Source organism: Lycorma delicatula, chromosome 5 (assembly GCF_047948215.1).
Source record: "Lycorma delicatula isolate Av1 chromosome 5, ASM4794821v1, whole genome shotgun sequence".
NCBI lineage: Eukaryota > Metazoa > Arthropoda > Insecta > Hemiptera > Fulgoridae > Lycorma > Lycorma delicatula.
Window position 1 is genome coordinate 2727733 of NC_134459.1, and position 15391 is coordinate 2743123.

Genomic DNA, 15391 nt, shown 5'->3' on the forward strand with positions numbered 1-15391 from the left:
CGTAGTCCTGTGTGTGGGCACCTTTTTGTTTGAAAGAGGTGATGAAAGCCCAGCTCGTTTGTGGCCCGACTGAATGTTGGTGTGATTTAGGAATTCTATGCTGACTCCACTTATTTCTTTATTCTTCAACTTGGTCCTGGATTCTGGCAGTTTTCTATGGCACTTGTGGAGCTGGACTGTTTTCATCCCCAAGAAAGCTGGGTCAGAGTTTCCAGCTGATTTACAGCCAATTTCTGTTGTTGTGCAGTATTTACATAGGACCTTGGTTTCCAGACTTTGCATTCCAGATATTTGATGAATGCCAACATTGTTTTCAAGATGGGTTTGTGGAAAATATATTTATTCCAGCCTCTGTCATCTTTGAGGCTCACACAAAGTGTAGACTCATATGTTGTTTACCATAATCTAATTGGAGTAGGATAGGATTTTTCTAAGGTATTTTCTCAGTGAACCCATCACCCTTCCTTTTTTTCTGTTATTGTTTCTTTTGTTTTTCCTTCTTCTGTTTCATCTTGTGTTGGTGAATTTTCATTTCTTTGTTTCAATTCTTAAGGGTTCCAGGCTATTTTTTCTTCTTATATTGCTAAAGAATGCTTGTTCATGATGACTGACATTGATGACTGGTTAATTGTTTACATGGGGAGCTCTCATCTGAATTTAATAGTTATATTAAAAACTATTACATATCCAGAACACAGTTTTGGGTATTTAAGTAGTTAATAATCTTCTATGTGGAATAAGAATGATTTCAAGAAAGCTGCATTGAAGTCTATTAATCTGTTAAAAATTACACAGGATCAAAGACTGCAAAATTTGGTGAAAAAAAAATAACCCGCTTGGTGGGTGGCCATCAGAGTGATGCACTTCAGTAAATTTATTAATACTAAATATTTTATTTGAAAAACACTTTAATTCAATGTTTTATTTCAATTTTGGCTGCTAAAAAACAATTAATTTTTAAGGTCATGTTATATGCATAGTTTGTGTGTGAGTTTTCTCTGTATTGGTTCTGTTATTCTGCTTCAATGGTTAATATATATTTAATTTGTTTAGTTTTAAAACTGTTATTAAATTTGATTATTTTTATAAGCCATTGTTGATTAAAAAAATAAAAAAAAACAATAAATAAATATTGATGCCAATATATGTAAGTGGCCAGAAGAATTTATAATTTGGTGGTGTGTTATGTTACTTGCAGATTAAAGACATGATGGCTAATGCACAGAAAATGATTGAAGAAAGAAAGAAAGCACTGAATGCATTAAAGACTAATGATGCTGTTCCTACTACCAAGACAGAAACATCAGCAAATAAATCAAATAAAAATTTGCTTCCTCCCTCAGCTTCAGTGCAACGTACAGAAGAAAAGGCTAAGAAAATAGCTCAGTTACAGGTAAATTTATAATATTAATTAATTAAATTTGGTATGAATTACTTCTCTTACTGAGTTGTGGCAAACAATGTGTTGCATGTGTTGTATGTAATGTTTTTTTTCATACACTGTCCCTGTATTATGTCTAACATATAATGGCTAGAGGGACCAATCAGGGTTGTTTTTGCTGAGAATAATGATGTTCACAATGTAGGTAGATCCTGCTGTGAACAGAGTTAAGGTTTTAGTTGTAAGGTAGAATATCATGTGCATTGTTTGTCTAGATCAGTGGTCGGCAAACTCATCATCCAAAAGAGCCAAATATAAACAATACAAAATTGAAGTTTATTCAAAGAGCCATTTTTTTTTTAAACTTAAACTTTGCTTTAGTAGAGACATTTTTATGGAAATAATTAGGATCAAAAGTACACTCTCGAGCTTGCCTTAGTTTAATGGAACTTTTTATCTCCTGTAATGGAGATAAATCGCACAAAAAGAGAAACATGCGCTGTGTCATTTATATCACAAGACTCGTCAATTGCTATTGGTAGAGTTGAGGCCGATTTGAGATCTTCAGTTTGTCAGTTTGTTATGTTTGCAGACATTTTTACTGTTCTTCTTTCACTGTTTTAGCAGACAAAGGTATCTCTCGAATTTTTTTTTAAATGTCTGCTTTATTCTTAAAATCTCGAAAAAGCTCTTCGGATGCACTTATAAAAGCAGCTCTTTATATAGTCTACGTCCGTGTATGGCTTTCCTCTCTGAGCAATCTCCTGACTAACTACAATACTCGCCATATTAACATTGTTAGAAGATTGCACCCAACGATTAAAAACAAAAGCTGACCTTTCTTATCTCCTCTGGAGTTCCTCGACTGCTTTCTTCCTTGCATCACCAACCGGATATTTGATACTAAATGATTCATTTTTAGTAATAAAGTGTCTTTCTAAATTAGATTTTTTGTTATGTGCCATTTTTTCTTGACAAATAAGACAGGTCGGAAGACCATTTAAGTTTTGGATAAACGCAAAGTTTTCTTTCCACTCCACTTTTAATTCACGGGTTTCATCTTCTGTTTTTCTTTGCTTTTTCTTAGTAGCCATGCTGGGCACCTAAAAAAATGTTTGATTTTGAGTAAAAATAAAGTATTAAATACAAAATTATAACAAAAGTAAAAAAAGATCATTAAATACCTGTGGAATCTGCAGATGGAAAAATATATATAACTGTATTAAATAGATGACTAACATATGTATAACTACTAATATATATATATATATATATATATAATTTTATGAATTTAAAATATATATACACTTCTGGGTCACTTGAAAGGTTTATGGATTATAATTTAATTACTGGGCTGTGAGACTACTGGTTGAGTGCTGACTGGGGTCGCTTGCATAACTTGTGCAAGAATCACATGCGCCTCAATGTCCCCGACCGACCGAATAATATTAAAACAATAAATTCAGAAAAAAAAAAAATTGTATCTATGCTGCTTTGTTTATCGAATTGCTGCTCGCCGAAAAGTATTTTAAATACAAATAGTTAAAATACATTTCGACGCGCAGCAATTCATCAGAGATAATGATACACATGTTTGCGAGCGACTATCCGTGCTGTTGTTGCTTTCTAAAAATATGCCTCTTTTCTGTAGGTTTATGTTTCAAAAATGTTTACTTGTCTGTTACAAGATAAATTAATAAATAATATTCCGTGTCTGCACTAAAAATTTTGTGGAAGAGCTGCAGCCAAGGAGTCAAAGAGCCGCATGTGACTTGCGAGCCGTGGTTTGCCGACCACTGGTCTAGTATGTTTACCTAGTCTGGTATGGGATCTCATTACTCTTGAGAATGTCTTTACTATTTCTGGAAGAGAATTGTTACTAGTGTTAGATTGTGTATAACTATTATAGTTATGGTACATATCGAACACGAGCTTACATATTGGGTATTTAGTTGTCAGTGGATTTCAAATATAAAACAAAGTGAAGTTATTTAAAGAAAGTTCTTTTTTTATAGCTTTGCTCGAGAAACCTTGGTAGCTTCATTTTTAATAAAATTTTGAATTTTATTTGTAGAGGAAATTCCTGATTATCGGTGCTAATATTAAGAATAAAGTCTGTAAATGACGTAGAATTATGGATAGTTAAAAACATGTAAAATTGGTTAAACTATATGAGCATTATTAACTCCAGTGACTTTTTTAATTAGCATTTATTAAATAGTCATCCAAAAATTCTAAAATGAGAAAAGTGTTGTAAATTTATACTATTATATAAAGAGGAAGAGGAATAGTAATTTTTTTTATTCAGGATAAACAAAAAAACTACCCGATCTATTACTACAAAATTTTTACCCATGTTTCTTGGCATAACTGAAAAAGTTTTTGGATATATTTCATCTCCCAAAAAAAAAAAAAAAATATATGTATGTATATGTATATATATAATAGTGAATATTTGTCAATTGAAGCACAAACTTTAATGAATTGTGAACTGTGAGTGTCTATCACTGTGTGAGCTGGGTTTGAACTGAATGTTTGTGAATATCTGAAAACCATTTTCTAGATTTTTTGAGTTTCAGAGGTTGAAATGGATTTTTTAATTTTTTTTGAATCCCTGTTATTTTTTTAATTTCTCTGCAGCAAATGAAGAAATCAACCTGATTTTTGGTGAGTGTAATCTTCATGTGAATAAACCAGTTTCTAGATTTTTGAAATTTGACCCTGAAAGGGGATGAAGAAAGGTAAAAAAAATTTTGAAGAATGATTGTTAATTTTCCCAAACCTGACTATAGTAAATGAGATGTTCTGTAGATTTTGGCTTGCAAATACTCTTCAGATAAATATTTAAAAACCATTTTATGGTGTTTTTTAATTCTGATCTTTTTAAGGAGTGCAAAGGTATACGGCACTGTTGCTTAACCAATACAGTCACTGCGATCGTTACTGTATGTGTGAGACTGGCTGCACCTGCTTCCAGTTACCTAACTAAAAAAACATGAAATAAAAAAATTCAGTGCTACAGGAAACGCAAGTAACTATATAGTGCGGGCAAAGCTGCAACAGGGAACTATTAGTAAATCAAATGAAAACACTAATGTTAATCAGTCAGAGTTAATAAATTGTTGTATTGATTCTTGTTTGAAAATATTAATTTGACTTGTATGCTAGACTAAAATTAAACCCAATAATTTTAAATTGTTGGTAGATCTCTTATTTTTTCTTATATTTTATTCTTTATTTTTAATATGCAACATCATTTTGTCCCTAATAAACTTTCTTCTCAGGTCTCCAAGTAATCGGGCAAAAATTCCTCAAAGTTATTTGGTACGGAGCTGTGTGGTATTGGATTATGGTAACTCTTCTCTGTCACTTTCACTTTTGGTAGATTTATTCTCACTTATGGCCTTTAATAACTTTTTCTCTAGCGCAGTATACTTTTGTTGCAAATTTGAGCAGCACAGTAGCTTTGTAGATGAAACCACATGTGACCATTTACCATTAACGTGGTTAATGGCATAATAAAACATTTACATGATCAATAAGTACTTCGCAAATGTTTTTCTGTCATGAAACTGTTACTTGTGTTTGATTTAGCGAGTGATTAATCGAAACAATATAGTATAAATAGATTTCTTTCATTTAAAAAGAAATATACTGATTGCATTATTGCTTTTTGTAAAATCTAAACACAGTAAAACTAACTTTTAGTATTATCGGATGTATTGAATTGGCCTTCTTGAAGCTTTCATTGTGGGAAGAAGTTTGAAAACTAAGAGGACAGAGTAGCAAATTACACTTCCACAAGGGTTTTAGCCTTTGAAACAAAGCCTTACCTTAAGCGTAACAAAGCCTTTTTCAGCCTTATGTTTTATTTCTATTATTATTTAATGTTTAGTCAGTCAAATAAATGTTTGCAATTACTTAGGGACGTTTTTCATATAGTACAGCATGTTTAATTGTAGTGAAGATACATACATACATATAAAATTGGTGATCTTTTTTGACAAGGAAATATATACAAAAACTTATTTTTTTATTGACATTATTTCATAGTTTCCAAACTTGCAAATCTAACATGCAGTTTTGATATTAATAAGTGCAGATTTTTAAAACAATCAAAAAGTTTTGTTAAATGTTATATAATGCCAAATTGAAACATTAGGATTTACAATAATAATTTACAAATTATGCGATTAAGTTCTTTCAAATACATGTTCTTTTATGCAAAATCATTTTTAAATTAAGTAGTAGGATTTTTTTTTGCAAAATGCTCAGTTAATGAGTCACTTAAGTATCTAATTGTTTCTTTAATGTGTTTTACAGATATTCAATAAAAAATAAATAAATACAAGTGCTTGATATCATTAATGATTAACAATGATCTTTCAAAAATGTTTAGAGAATACATTTACACACCCCCTGTGTTTTACTATAAGATAGGCCTAAATTAAAAATAACCACCAAATAGTAAGCTGCTGATAAACTTAGAGGCAACATAAGAAACAAATGAACATTTTCATGATATTGAGATGCTGATTATTCAGTTTTCTTTCTTAAATTTATTGATCATTTTTCATTAAATTCATGTCTTTTGGTAAGAGTAATTTATGAGATGTTTGATTGGCTGGATGATTTTAATCAAAGGCATTCGCCCAGGCAGATCTATTTTCACGTAATACCAATGACCTAATCTCACTCTTGATGAAAATAATCAGATATAAAACTGATTAAAATTAATTGATAGTCACCTGAAAAAATGTACTTTCTGTTAGAAAATGTTAGATTTATATGGTACTACAATAAACTAAAAGACGTTATGTGATAAGAATAATGATATATATATATATATATATATTGATATATATACGAGGTGCGACAATAAAGTAATGAGACTGATGTGAAAAAAATGTTGCTTACCGTTTTAGTCATGTTTAGTGTTGTCTCCTTCAGAGTAGTTCCCCTCTGATTGCACACACTTATTCCAGCGCTTCTGCCATTGACCGTAACATTTCTGGAACTCATCTTCTGTAATATCCTCCAAGACCCTCGTCACAGCTTTTTGGACATCTTGTGTTGTTTGAAAATGGTGTCCCTTGACCGCCAAATTGACTCTTGGAAATAGAAAAAAGTTGCACGGAGCGATATCTGGTGAAGAAGGTGGCTGTGGTAGTACTGAAATTTGTTTTGAGGTTAAAAATTGATGTACTGACTGAGCAGTATGGGATGGCGCATTATCGTGATGCAGAATCCAATTTTCAGCAATGTTGGCACGGACACGAAGAACTCGTTTATGAAGTCTTTCTAAAATTTCTTTGTAGAAATATTGGTTAACTGTTTGTCCAGGAGACACCCGCTCTTTATGAACAATTCCCTTGGAATCGAAGAAGCACACAAGCATGCATTTCACTTTTGACTTTGACATGCAAGCTTTTTTGGTCTGGGTGATCCCTTTGAGCACCATTGCGAACTTTGGCGTTTTGTCTCTGGATCATATTGAAAAAATCAACCTTCATCACCAGTGATAACATGGCTCAACAAATCTGGATTGATTTCCATTTGCTCTAACAGATCGGCTGCCACATTTTTCTGTGTTTCTCGCTGTTGTTGTGTGAGATTTTTGGGGGACCATTTTTGCACAAATCTTTCTCATACCAAGATCTTCAGTTAATATTAGACGAACCGTTTCTCGATTGATGTTGAGTTCTTCTGCGATCATTTTCACGGATAATCTTCGATCAGATCGTACGATTTCACGCACCCTGGTCAAGTTGACATCTGTGCTGATGTTGATGGTCGTCCACTGCGGTCTTCATCTTCAACATTCATTCTGCCACACTAAAAATTTTATGCCACTGAAAAACTTGACATAAAAACTTGAGCTCCTCTCCAAAAGCCTTCTGAAGTTTACCATAAGTTGTGGTCGCGTTTTCACCCAATTTAACGCAAAAAGAAATGGCATAGAGTTGCGCAATATTTTGCGGTTTCATTTCTGTGACGAGGGACACAAACACGTGTTCACTTATTACAGCACAACTCACGACTGAGCAGTTGCATCAATATGCCGCTTGGACTAGAGGTAGCTTATAGACCAAGGTCAAAGATGGTGTGCCTATGCAAGCTGCAGGGTTGCCACATCTTGCAAAGAAAAATCAGTCTCATTACTCTATTGTCGCACCTCATATATATATAGATTAATTGTAAACATATAACATTTGTGCGATTGATTAGTTAATAGACATTATATGTACTACTGAATAGTGAAAATAATATGATCTAAATACAATCTGTATAGATTATTTTATTTTTATATTCTGTCACCTTAATGTGTAAAATTATTGTAAGGTAACATTTGATTGTTTTTGAGCTAAGAATAACCTAATTATACATTTTACATTACAACATTTTTCTGCTAATAATGTTATTTTTATTTATTTTCATGAAAGGTATTGTAATGGAGTTTTTCTATAGTAAGTTTTTTGTTACAGTATTGCATTAATATATTTAACAGTGTAGACATCTTGTGAAATAAAAAAGCATCTTCTGTAAGATAACAAAAATAATATTTTATTAATATTTAGATTTTTTTTGTTCAATTTGCGTAAAAATTACATCATCATTCTCAGAAAAAATTTGTAAGAAATGTTTTTACAGAAATGTGATAAAACAAATACAGTAAATAAATTTCACAATCCAGAATATTTCTATGCTATAGAGGAGATGTTGTTTTGTTAAAGGCAAAGTCACAAAATGTTACTTTTTAAAATTAACATTTTTTTTTTTTAAGTTACTTATTGTTTAAGAAACGTAAGTTCAGTACTGGGGAAACTTAGTTTTTTTTTTGTGGGCGAAAAAACGTCTATGCGTTATCATCGCCCGGATTTGTTTTTTTTATGAAACAAAAAGTAAAAGAAATGAAAACTAATCTAACGGATAAATAATAAAACTTATAACTAATATCACAGGTAAAATTGAAAATAAAAACAAAAGTAAATACAATTTAACAAGGTCCAAGATGGGTGTAAAAGGCCCATTCTCGGATAACAAAAGGAATATAATAAAAAATTAAAACTAACTTAAAAACAAAAATTAAAAAAGCGAAATAAAACTTAAAACTATTATATTTAAAGACTTACAACTAATATCATTAAAATCTTACAACAAAAAAATCAATAAATCATTAAAATCTTACAAAATTTTTAAAACATAAAAGCAAAAAATAATTTTAAAAATAATAAAACTATATAAAATTTGACAAATTCCGATAGGGAGTGTAAACGGCTCCCTACTCAGATAACAAAAACAAAACAGAACCACAGAAATTAAATTTTTATATTAAATTTTTTGTATTAACCCAGCACTACGCAAAAACAGAAACATGCAGTTTAAAACTTTATTATCAGCAAAAACTTACTTCTGTGTTGCGATTATTCAACTCAGAGATTGCCGTTGTAAATTTCAATGACGATAGGATGTGTGGAATAAATGTTTTTTAAGTCTTGGAGAGCACTACACGAGTCACTACAAATAAGAATTTTTCTATATTTAGGGTTAATGATATTTAAAGCTTTATTTATAGTGTATAATTCAGCGGTAAACACACTCGTAATACCGGGGAGACCAAACATATAAGTTCTTTCATTGACAACAAATGCACAACCAACTGTATCGTTTTGTTTTGATCCATCAGTGTATACCACCGCGTCTGGGTTCATCTTGGAGAGAACACACTGAAACATTTGTTTGCTGGAAGACAGTAGGTAGTGTTGATTGTTTATGGTATGTCGTAAGGTCAAAAGTAAAATTTATAAGATTTATTCCCCACGGAGAATATGAGCATGGATACGTTGGAAAGAATGACAGTGTGTCAACTTTTATATGCTGCAGCAGACATCGGGTACAGACACCTGCAGGTGCAGTACAACGTGGATGGTCCTCATACTTTCCTAAATTAGGATTTCTAAGGACTGAGTCAACAACCAGGTGATTCAGCTGTCCTTTGAGATGAGCAAAATAAGATAATAAGCTGGTCTCGTCTATCCCAGAGTGATGGTTCACCACAGTCTACAAGTAAGCTTGCGACAGGGCTTGACCTAAACACGCTTGTGGCAAGCCGAAGGAAAGCATACTGTACACCATCCAGCATTTTAAGCACCGTTTGATGAGCTGAACAGTAGGCAACACTACCATAATCTAAATGGGAACGAACGAAGGAATAGTAAAAATGTATCATAAATGACCGATACCCCAATTGGTGTTACTAAGGACTCGCATCATATCTAAAAGTTTGGAACATTTTGTTTTAATTATTTTATAAGTAAGACGGCTATCAAAAAATAAACCCAAAAACATGACCTAAGGAGATATAGCAATTAGCTCCCCGTTGAGAAAAACTTGCGGAATAGAAGGGTTTCGTAGCCGAGAAAAGACTACACATTTTGTTTTGTCGGATGAAAATGTGGAACCAGTAATCCTGGACCAAGCTTCAAGGTGAGATATAGTGTTCTGTAGTAGTTTCTCTGCTGTGGGTGTTGAACGGCTCGCAATGTAAATAGCAAAATCATCAACAAATAGAGAACATGAGACAGGAGCCTGCACACAATTGATAATACTGTTTATGGCTACAGAAAATAAGGTGGCAATTAATACACTACTTTGAGGCACTCTATTCTCCAAGATGACACTACCTGAGAGCGAATCGTCCACACAAACACGACACGTTCAGTGATTTAAGAATCCCCAGGTAAAAGCAAGCATATTGCTCTTGATTCCCCATTCTTTAAGGGGTTTAAGGGCCGTGTCGTACGCCTTTTTTATATCAAAGAAGATAGCGACGAGGTGCTGGCGGTTTAGGAAAGCATTTTGTATGGCTGTTTCCATTGACACTAAATGGTCAATGGAAGATCGTCCTTGTCGGAAACCACACTGTTCTGGAGATAGAAAGCCATGTCTCCAAGTACTATGTAAGCCTACGGTTTACCATTCTCTCCATTATTTTATACAAAACGCTTGTTAAAGAAATAGGGTGGTTTCTTGAGGGGTTGGTTTTATCTTTACCAGGTTTTAGTACTGGTATAATAAATGCTTGTGACCAGCTGGGTGGGAAGACTTGTTTGGAGAATAAACCTTTGTAAATATTCAAAAAATGTTGTGCCAAATTAGGGAGGTGTGATGAAAGCATGCAAGGCGAATGTTGTCCGATCCAGAGGAAGTGCCATGTGAGTTTTTAAGTGCGTGTAACAACTCCTTAAATACGAATGGGGTGTTTAATTTACCAACTGAATCACCAATGTTTAATGATAATACTTCTATCTGTATCTTGTACCTTTGAAAATCGTTATTGTATGATGAAGTGATAAACACCGAGCGGAAAGATTTTGCTAGAGTATTTCCCACAGTTGAAGATGATGAAAGGAGTTCTCCTTCATCAATAAGACTGAGAATAGATTGTTTCGGTGATCCAAAAATTGCACGGATTTTTTCCACACAGTAGACGTGAGAGTAGTGCGTGTGATAGTGTTCACATATTTCGTCCATGAACTCCTTTTAGTGTTCAAGAATACCCGATGGCATACCGCTCTAGCCCTGCAGTATAAATTTAGATGTTCAGCTGTAGGCTTATGATTAAATTTGCGTAGTGCCTGTCGTCGATTCCTAATAGCATATTTGCAATCACCATTCCACCATGGAACAGAAGGACGTCTAGGATTACCTGATGTTTGTGAAATATATCTGTTGGTATTCTCAGGTATCATGGACATAAGAGGAACATTGGTCAAAGATGTTTGCTCCATCGTCATACTGTGATTGGAAGGCTTTATGGTATCCATTCCAATCTGCCTTTTTAACAATCCAACTCCGTGGCCTTCTTTTAACCTCGCAGTCTACACCGAAACCAATAATAATTGGTCTGTGATCACTGCTGTGAAAGTCATCACAAACAGACCAATTAAGATGAGGGAATAAATTCGGTGAGCATATGATGAGATCGATGTTAGATACAGTACCAGATGATAAAGACACGAATGTGTGTGATCCATTATTCAACAGGTGAATGTTCAAGTTTTATCTCACTCTGTTTATTATATTTCCTCGAGTGGAGCAGAAGATTGAGCCCCAGAAAATATGGTGGGCATTGAAGTCTCCTACTATTAACGATGGAGATGGTATTTGCCTGAGGAGATTTGAGACATCTAGAGCACTGAACTCATTGTTCGGTGAGAGATACACATTGCAAGTATGCAATTTGAAGGGGATAGAGACCTTTACTGCAACAGCAGGAATGAGAGTGGTTAGTTGAATCCTTGTAGCCGACACCCCATTTTTCATGAAAATAGCCACTCCACCACTCTCTCTACTGTCTACTAGACAGTCGATTTCTCACAGAAGTACCCTCTGAGTGTTATTGGGTCATGTTGTAGAAGATGAGTTTCTTGGAAATACATGATTAGTGGGTCATGTGCGTGCGTCAGTACTCTAATATCATCAATGCGGGACCGAAGACCTCTAACATTCCACTGAATAATGTTCATAAGTATAAAAAAAAAATTATAAATAAATTTAGGAAACTATATAAAAATTAGTTTACGTGATTCGGTTTTTATTTTTTGTATTTTTTATTTTAAAGAACTTCGATGCCCTGGGGTCGGGTGGTTCTTCAACCATAGCCTCCAGTACATGAGGTGATGGTGGAGGAGATTTATTAGAATGGGATGCTGCAGTTGACATCCCAGAGGGAGTGGTTATGTAGGTTGCCCTGTACAGGGAGCTTATTAGGTGGCTTACTGCCAGCTGTGATAATCCCTGCCTGTACCGGTAAGACTTTGGGAACAGGAACTTTTGTAGGGATCGCCATGAAGTTCATCTTTGTCAGCTCTGAAATAGTGGCTGTAAGTGAAGCAGCTTGGTCAGAAAGCATCTGAACAAGTTTTTTAAGTTCATTGCAGGATCCATACTGCTGATTACTAACATTTGTAGGAGTTTGTTTCGATGTAGCAGTGGCAGAAGATACATCTGGTTTAACTAACCAGGTTCCGTGAATTATTTATCTTTTTATATTCTCTGTGTGCAGCCGGGAAAGATAGCTTCTGCTCAGTACAGATTTTGAGAATTGCCTTTTCTTCTTTAAAGGTTGGGCAATCTCAGGAGCAGGCTGTTTGTGAACCACTGCAGTTCAAAAATTTTTCAGCTTCTTCACAGTTAGTGTCATTGTGACCTTGGTTAGCACATCGAGCACAGATCTCCATTTTCAAGCAAGATGTTGTAGTGTGACCATATCCTTGGCATCTGAAACATCGCCGTGGGTTGGGTATGAATGGTCGTACCCGAACCGAGAGGTAACCGACTTTAATCTTCTATGGTGGAACAGGGAGATTGAATGTCAGTATAAGAGACAGTGTCGGTTCTTCTGTTCCACTCTGCCGTTTCATTATATGCTTCACTTCAACAACATCTTGGGGACGAAACTATTTCAGTGATATCCATATCTAAAAGGTCTTGACAAAAAATTACTCCTCGGCTTGTATTTAACATTTTGTGATATTCTGCACTGATATTTATACCACCCATATTACGGAGACGTAAGATAGATCGACTCTGTTCATCGTTGAATGTTTCAGTCAGAATCGATCCGTCACATAATTTCCTGATGTTCTTCAAGGAACCACTTCCACCTGTTATAATTTTGTTTATTAAGAAAGGTAAAACCTTTTGGAGGGAGCCCCCTTCTTGATTATTTCGGAGAACAAGGAATCTAATATTTTTAGAATTCAAGTCTAATGATTTGCAGTTCTCTTTAGTAGGACTTTTATCCTCGTCAGGCAAAGCTGACCGAGGTCTCTTCAGAAGACTAGATTTGGTGGTTTTTTCAGATGGACCACCAACCATCATAGTATTTATTATTGGAACTGAAATTTTGGTCCCACAAGTACCGGCGAAAAATGGACCACTCCAGCAGAGTGCACGCATACTGGATCAAGAGCTAAATACAACTGGGTTCGCCTTAGTGCCCAGAAAACATCGTTTGAGACTCACTTCGTAGAGCCATTCTACGTAACACCACTGAGTGTAAATGTAAGAAATATCAATGTAGGATGTTGTTGTGTAAGTGTGTATGTTGTAATTTACGTAGTGTTCTTGGTGTAGTATATGTGTATAGTGTAAAGTGTTCTGCAGCTCACTGTATAGCGGGAAGAAAAGCTGCAGAGGCTAGGCCCGTGGGGACGCCAACCCCCAAAGTCTTAAAAAATAAGACTCCCCGTCAGGGAGAGGAAACTTAGTACCATGTGTTATTCAACAGTGGGCAATACGAGAGTACAAGCTTAAACAGTTCACAGTTGTATATATTTTAATTTTAAGAATTAACATATGACTGCCTTTAACAAAATTTGACATTAGTGAAACATAAATTCACTGATACAGCCATTTTTAGTCATAGCAGTTGTGCAGTGCAGTTGTTAACTAGTCATAAAATTCTAAGAATTTCCTATTGTTAATTGCAATACAATATGATATATATCTCCTCAAGGTTATTTATTATCAACCTGATTAGAATAAAATTTTTGGCTTATACGTAGCAAAAAGAAGGTATACTGTACTACTGAATTGTTGGTGTATCCTTGTTATATTGCAAATAAGGAAAATTCATTTATAAAATTTATAGAAAGAGCACAGTTGTGATCTAGTGTAATTTGTTTCTATGCAAACAGTTCAAATAACAAGGTTTAATAACCTTTGATCGTTTATCCTTGAAAAACACCTCATCCATCGATTCAGAAATAGTTGTTGATGCATTTTGGCCCTTTGTGGGAAATTTTGGCTATTTTTTTTTTTAGAGCAGATTGTTTAAAATACATTGATTGATGTAGAAATTTGAAGGAACTAACAATTTTTTTTTTGCAGAGAAATTTTTATTATGAAAACTTTGTTATAGAGAGAGTTTACTATACTTTAAAATTTTTCAGATTTTACAGAAAATTGTTTAAAAAAAAGGTATTCATTTTGTTGCTGGAAAATGAGAATATATCAGTTAAAAATATTTTTCTTGTAGATTATAACAGTATTTTATTTTCTAGTAAATTGGTTGATATACTTAAAAAATTTATTAAGTACTTTAATTAAAGTGGAGAATTTTGAAAACACTTTACTAATCCCATTATGTAGCCTACCTTAAAGGTATTGTAACTGGTAGTTCTAAGTGTAAAATAATAGTGCAAAATATAGTGCATTTGTATTTATATCAAGAGCGGTCCATAATATGATGGCTTTTTGAAGAAATTTTCATGGTATTTGTTTGTTATTGCACTGCCACTTTTTTTTTACGCAACTTCTTCAGATTTCATGAGGATGTGAATAATAAAGTTTATTTAAGGTGGAAAATGTATTTCTTTTTAATGAAAAATAAGAATTACAAAACACTTAGATAATGTTGACTATATGTACTGACGAATCGTACGTATATAAACATAACCCAACCAAACATAACCTATACTTGCTGAGACATATTTTTTGTTTATTACATTGTTTTTTAACAAAGAAGTTGCATAAAAAATGTGGCGGTGCAGTAACTAACAAGTATCATTTTCACTTTTATTTATTTTGAAGGAAATTCATTCATATTTTTACGATTGGGATTAAGTAAACATAAATTTGAAATGGAGAATGTTAAAAAAAAATTAATCCAAAATCTAAAACATAATGACCAATTATTAACCGTAAACAAGAAATTTGTAAAAGAAAAAAACACTTGATAGATACAAGTAAGCAATTATAAACTATAATTATACTAAATAAAAATTTACAAAACACATAAAAAAATATTTTTGTAGGATAATTCAAGATTCAAGAAAGACAGATTTGAAGCCTTCAACCAATTGTATAAATGTCCTTTCCTTAAAAGAAAAATTTAGTTAAATTTTTAATTTTGACAAAACCTTTTCAATAAATTTTAAATTCTATAAGGTAGTTAGATGTTTGCCTAATCTTATTCAACAATGTAGTTTTTCCATTATCGTT

The 15391-nt window shown here is 33.4% G+C and overlaps 1 protein-coding gene across 2 annotated transcripts in view; it reads left to right on the plus strand.

Annotated features, from left to right (window-relative positions):
* The window catches only part of Prp3 (pre-mRNA processing factor 3), an 85996-nt gene that overhangs the window by 29455 nt on the left and 41150 nt on the right, over positions 1-15391 (plus strand). For both annotated transcript variants that reach the window (XM_075365529.1, XM_075365528.1), the window contains exon 4: positions 1199-1393. In XM_075365529.1, coding sequence (XP_075221644.1) covers positions 1199-1393 — 195 coding nt within the window. The remainder of the gene's footprint in view (positions 1-1198; positions 1394-15391) is intronic.